This window comes from Cucurbita moschata, unplaced genomic scaffold, assembly GCF_002738365.1.
Source record: "Cucurbita moschata cultivar Rifu unplaced genomic scaffold, Cmos_1.0 Cmo_Scf00005, whole genome shotgun sequence".
NCBI classification, from domain to species: domain Eukaryota; kingdom Viridiplantae; phylum Streptophyta; class Magnoliopsida; order Cucurbitales; family Cucurbitaceae; genus Cucurbita; species Cucurbita moschata.
Genome location: NW_019268521.1, coordinates 2,398,699 through 2,404,698, shown reverse-complemented (window position 1 = coordinate 2,404,698; position 6,000 = coordinate 2,398,699). Strand labels below are relative to the sequence as shown.

General features: G+C 35.5%; 1 protein-coding gene across 3 annotated transcripts in view; it reads right to left on the bottom strand.

Annotated features, from left to right (window-relative positions):
* The window catches only part of LOC111442996 (double-strand break repair protein MRE11), a 9,310-nt gene extending 3,797 nt beyond the window's left edge, over nucleotides 1–5,513 (bottom strand). For 2 of the 3 annotated variants that reach the window (XM_023080579.1, XM_023080581.1), the window contains exons 1-18: nucleotides 5,388–5,513; nucleotides 4,852–4,895; nucleotides 4,233–4,368; nucleotides 3,647–3,804; nucleotides 3,303–3,393; nucleotides 2,960–3,079; nucleotides 2,819–2,887; nucleotides 2,657–2,748; nucleotides 2,395–2,497; nucleotides 2,190–2,297; nucleotides 2,032–2,094; nucleotides 1,884–1,955; nucleotides 1,683–1,760; nucleotides 1,341–1,403; nucleotides 1,195–1,255; nucleotides 887–969; nucleotides 367–480; nucleotides 82–159 (exon numbers count right to left, since the gene is read on the bottom strand). In XM_023080579.1, the coding sequence (XP_022936347.1) occupies nucleotides 82–159; nucleotides 367–480; nucleotides 887–969; nucleotides 1,195–1,255; nucleotides 1,341–1,403; nucleotides 1,683–1,760; nucleotides 1,884–1,955; nucleotides 2,032–2,094; nucleotides 2,190–2,297; nucleotides 2,395–2,497; nucleotides 2,657–2,748; nucleotides 2,819–2,887; nucleotides 2,960–3,079; nucleotides 3,303–3,393; nucleotides 3,647–3,804; nucleotides 4,233–4,368; nucleotides 4,852–4,868 (1,506 nt within the window). In that variant the 5' untranslated portion in view covers nucleotides 4,869–4,895; nucleotides 5,388–5,513. Of the gene's footprint in view, nucleotides 1–81; nucleotides 160–366; nucleotides 481–886; nucleotides 970–1,194; nucleotides 1,256–1,340; nucleotides 1,404–1,682; nucleotides 1,761–1,883; nucleotides 1,956–2,031; nucleotides 2,095–2,189; nucleotides 2,298–2,394; nucleotides 2,498–2,656; nucleotides 2,749–2,818; nucleotides 2,888–2,959; nucleotides 3,080–3,302; nucleotides 3,394–3,646; nucleotides 3,805–4,232; nucleotides 4,385–4,851; nucleotides 4,896–5,387 lie in introns of all 3 variants that reach the window. The other variant, XM_023080580.1, reaches the window with a different exon arrangement.
* Nucleotides 5,514–6,000: the final 487 nt, after the last annotated feature.

The window sequence follows — 6,000 nt, the reverse complement described above, 5'->3', positions numbered from 1 at the left end:
ATGTGTGTGTGTGTGTGTGTGTGTGTGTGTGTGTGTGTGTGTGTGTGTGTGTGAGAGAGAGAGAGAGAGAGAGAGACTTTCCTCCAAGCACTCCCCAACTTTAAGAATTAAATCTTCTTCTTCAAACTTCAAAGGATCTGCGTCTTGAGAAATTTTACTCTATGACGAGAGGAATTTAAGAATTATTAGCACTGAGAATATAAAGGAAATATATGAAGTAGAAAAAGAATATACTAAAAGAATTTCTAATCCATTTGCAAGTTATTATCACAAATACAAACTTTTAAACTTGCAAGCACATAGAATATATCAAACAAGAGGATCCACACTTAGTAGTGACGATGGAGGATAACTTGAAGTACTTACTCGTGTTTCTTCAAGATTGTATTGCACGCAGGAATAAAATGCCATTTTGTCATCTTTATTTACAAAATTGTGCAACGCAACATCCAAATCATTGACAGGAAGGATCTCCATTTTCTGAATGATCGAATATGGCCATAGCCACAACAAAAACGGCATTAAATTGCAGATAAATAATCTGTCAAGAATCGTAATATCATTTGCAAGTGCTCATATTTATGATTTTGAATACCCAACTCTTAAATTCTAGAGAGAAAAAAAACGATGGTAATAATAAGGACCAAAAAAAAAAAAAAAGGTTCATAGGATAAAATAACCCAAAAATGTAATATTGTCAATAACGCATCATGTGACCCTATTTATGGTCTAATTCATGTGAAAACTTACTCTCGGTAAATTATAATTCCTAGGAAATAAAGAAATATTACACAGTAACCCATATAGGAGCAGCTCTGTAAATTCGATATAATTGATGAAACAGTACAAAAAAAAGAAAAAGGAACGAAAAAATAATTGTTTATACCAGATTATTTTCTGCAACTAATGCTTCTATGTTTTGTTGGTTTAGCTCTTCTGGACGAAGCCTTTCTGAGTCATCAATTTTCACTATGCAAAAGAAAGAAAGGAAGGAAAGAAGTTACAGAGCACATAAAACTATGAAGCAACAACTAGTGGTGACTTTGGTTAAGTCAATTCCGAATAATAATAAATAAATAAAAAGTTAACCACTTGGCATGAGATGTGACATTAAGAAATCTCCAATACCAACAAACGCCACCCTCCCCCGACCCCCCACCCAATCCCAAAGGCAAAAGGCTAGCAATTAATCACCATCACTGCGACCTTTCCTTGAAGCTTTAGAGAATATAAGGATGTCTTGAGGATTTGCTACCTGAAAATAAATATGTTAAATTGTTCTAGCACAATATTGAAAAATGAATACAGCTTCCTGATCCAGGATTCCAGTAAGACACTACCTTCCCAACATATTTCTGACCAAATCTTTGAGGATTTATTGTCATAAACCCAGAGTAATCCACCTGCCAAATTAAAAAAGTTCATGATCCATATGCATAGGATTTCATTATTCAGAATAAGAAGTCGGCATTGAATTGACTAGATTTTGGGAGAAAGAGAAAATGATAAAAATGCAGAAAAGTGAGCTTAGAATAATAAAACAGTAACCATTTAAGATGTTGAGTTATGTTCTAAATGACCCAAAAAGATGCAGTTAACCTTATGACTTAAGCTAGAGAGATGCAAGAAAGAAAAGACGTAGAAAGAACTTTCAAGAGCTGCAGAACAGCATACATGGTTACCTTTATGCGGACTAATGGAAGCTTGAGCTCTGATTTGTTTACAGCCCTTTTGCTAGATTTCTCAATCAAACTTTGAACCTGAAAAACATTGTGAAGCATGTAATTCATACACTGGTTACCACACTATAAAAAAAAAACCAATAAAACAAAATGGGAAAACGAGGAAAATATTTCAACACTATTTGAACAAATTTTACATACCACTTTGTCCAAGTGTTCGATAATTGAGTTCTGATCATTAGAGTCGATGTCAGACTCATCCTTCAATACAATCTGCGTCAGAAAATTTGATTAATCAGTCATCGGTTAGCATTGATGAACATCAAACAAAAACCACATCTAACATTACCTCTGTGTACTCAAATGGCCTTACTGAAGTCAACGGTATCTTTGTTGGCCGATATTGATTACCCTAAGTATATGATGATCCATGATTAAGAACACGCAGGTCTAAATACATTGCAGCTTCCATGCATACATGCAAAAACATTTTGACAAAGACACAACCTTAATTTCCAACAAAAGGACATGCTTTGGCTTTGATTCACCATCAATCAATGATGTCGCGACTGAGGAACCTGGTTGTGTGATGTGAAATCCCATCCCAGGAACTTCCTGGAAAGAAATAGCAGGCATTCAATTTGATGAACTATCCCGAAGATTGTCCTATAGTGTTTCTTCCTTTGGAGAGAGAGAGAGATAAAGATGATACCAGAGGGTCAACCAGACATTCGTGTTCATGTCCCCAGACAATGAAGTCCAAGAAGCGAGGTAAAAAATGCTCATTTATTGCATTTTTAGGATTTGCCTTTACTCTGCAGGCCAAAGTAATTTCCGTCGGATTAATTTTAAATTCACCAAACTGGCATCACAGTAGGAATACTCTCCATCACACATGATGTCGATAGAAGATATTGTTAAATGCGGAAACTAAATTTTCCTCAAATGTAGCTAATAGCCATAAACTATGTAACCTGTTTTGATGAAGTACCAGAATGTTGAACCAGTCTGTCACTTGACAGCCTTCCTGCGCTTCAGGCCGCATCCACTGAACAGCATGTGGTGTCTGAGAAGTAAAATAAATGTGAGTATCATAAACACTCGGGAATTCAAAGGTTGATTTCAACATAAAATACCTGGAACATCCTGTTCAGTCTTTCATCTCTAATATTTCCAAGACCATAAAGAGCCACGGATGTTGAACCCTGAAAACTTATAGCACACTCAGATTATTAAGTATACTGCCTTAATTGCATAGCAACTACCGACCAACCAACCTTTTTGATAAGAATGGGGCAGATGGTGATCTGACCAACACCAGAACCACCAAGAACCATTTTCCCGAAGTAGTTCACAAGATTGCATGCAGAGAGAATATCAACAGCAGAAAGGTTGTCCTATCCACCAATAATAGATAGATGTGAAGATATGTAAACCACGATCAAATGTATGGCCAATAGGGCACACAGAAGAACAACAGCTAAGTACAATAGATTACTTGTTAGACCCTGTAAACCAAAACCAGGACCCAACCAGGTAAAAAAAAAACTGTGCTGGTGTGGTCGAGTTGACTGCAAAATTATCATAATAAAAGACATCCGTCTACAGTAATATTCATACCACTCCAGCAGGATCATCATGGTTTCCATGAATACTGAATACTGGCAAACCAACATTAAAATGAGGATCTTCATAGTTGACGTGACCAAATCTGTTCAACACAAGAATGTAATGGACAACGAAAACCTTTGGAAAGAAACATCTTGACAATATGAAACTAATGCTGAAGATTCAAAGCAAGATAGAAGTACAAAATCAGTCTCACATTGAGAGAGGTAATGAGAATTAAGAAGTTAGTGAAGCAACTCCAAGTGCAAAATTCTAAGGTTGATAAAAAAGCATGAAGAATAAGAAGATACAGATTTGCATGAAGAAGCATTTTGAGTGCACGTATAAGACATTACGTGTTTGGAAAATTGATGGTTTGGTCGCTAACAACTTGGAAATGCACAGGTTTATCATTAAGGCAATGATGACGCAGGATCTCAATTGCCTTCACTAATGTTGATCGTGATGGCTTGTTCTCATGGAAAAGGTCACCGCCAAGAAGTAAAAAATCCACCTGAATGGAAACAATTGCCAGTCAGGATGCACTCGACAGGTCGAAAGAATAAAAAAAATCCAGCATATGATTTGAAGTAACAATAAATATGTTATTTCTGCGACCTCTTTTTAATTAGAGCTGAAAGACGAGAACCATCAACTAAAGAGAACTCAAGAAGTAATATTGCAATAGTTTCCATGGTTTTGAATTGAAGGGAATAATTATGAACGCAGTTCCTCTCTGCTTCTGCCCAGACGAGAGAAGCAAATCATTTGAAATAATTTATCAGTTCTACAACAAAAATACTAATAGAACAAATTAAAGTCATTTTGATCAAGTTCCTCAACTCATCCCTGAAGGACTAATGTGACCAAAATACATTACAGGCCGTGTGAACGAGCATCTAAGAGAAATCGGAACACAGGAATAATAAAACTCCCCATCACCTGCTTTTGTTCTGCAATTGAGCATATCTCTTCAAATGCCTGGAATGAATCATGCCGCCGTATTTCATCCTTCTCCAAATAACCCAGATGGCAATCTGTTGCGACAAGTATTCGAAGTGTATTTTTCATCTCCTCCCTAATAAATTGTCATTCTAAATTCAAAAAAAATTGGAAATAGTACAACAAAAAAAAATGCTGATTTAATCATAGATGTTTTTTTAGCATGCACATAAAAATCTCTTGATATAAATAAAAATCTGAGTAGGAAGTTTAATTAACAAGTGGAGAGGAAGATTGGCCTTTCCATTGAACTTAAGTCTATGGAAGCCAAGATTGATCAACTAACATATGAATGCTCTCTGCAAAGAATTTTTTTAAAATATGCATAAAACTAGAAGCTATAAACAGCACCACATCCACAATGTCTCCTCTCACCTAGAACCAAATACAAAAATACGTCTACTTCTCACAATCCAACCTTTCCGAAAAGAAACCCAAATCTGCAGTCAACTACAAAATTCTTGGCCTGGCTCACAAATTTGATTTCTAGCACTCCATTTCGAAATGAAAAAAAAATTTAAAAAAAGACCTCAAAATAAGGAGAAAAGAAACCGATTACCGAGATATATCTCCCATTGCAATAACCCTTGGACTTCCTTGAACCTACGATATAAGAAAACGTTATGAACGGCGTTAATCCGAATCCCACATATCAAGTTACAAGTTTCTGAACATGAGCACTTCCAGCTATCCACAATATATGAGTTAAACGTCCATTTCTTCAATATCTCCCGTCATTCCCAAAACGAAGTAATGAACTAACACGAAGTTAAAAGCGATACTGTGAACGATAAAATGTATATTCCACTAAAATTTCCAATTTCATAATCTTAAACCCTAAACAGGGTTTTAAGCGCAAACATTCAAAGTTGATCAAGAAAAGGGCAAGCACTTTACACGAGCTGCAACTAAGCTAATCAACAGAGAACAAACCCGTAAGCGTGAGATGGAGAGAATGGATATCAAACCGACTCTCCACAAGGTGTTTGTGATTAATTTCGCGTAATAAACAGAGAATTCTTGTTCAACCCGCATTTTCACTGAAGCGAAACGGCAAAGTGGAATCCAGAAACAGGCGAAACGAAGTTTGAATACCTGTGGTTATGGCGATCAGACGAACTATGGAGCTAGCAGAGCGAAACTTCAGACATGGAAATGCAGAAGAATGAGGTCAAAGCGGTGAAGCGTGGCGTGGCGGGGAATTTTTGAAGCAATGGACGGGGCGTGGGGTAAATTTTAAATTGGAATGAAATGTTGTCCTTATTAGCAATATTTTAATAATGGTTCAATTAAGGTTTTTTAAGTTAAAAAAAATGTTTAATAAAATTTAATTTTGTATTTAATAAATCCTAACAAAATCAAAATTTACAAAAAAAAAAATAATAATAATAATAAATAATATATATATAGTCCACTTGAGTGTAAGTGCTCATGGTTTTGTTTTAGTTTTAGGTTTCCCAAAAAGCCTCATACCAATAGAGAGTATTTTTTGTTTATAAACCCATGATCATTCCCTAAATTAGCCGATGTGGGACTTTCATCATCCAACACTAATTAACGTAATTGGATCAAATCTTTAAGAACAAGATATGTAACACATTATTTTCAATTACCTTTGATTGCACAGATCGATAATATTAAGAGTATATATTGATTTATAAGATCGCATAGAATATAAATATTGATCTCGATTGTCATGACTATCGAG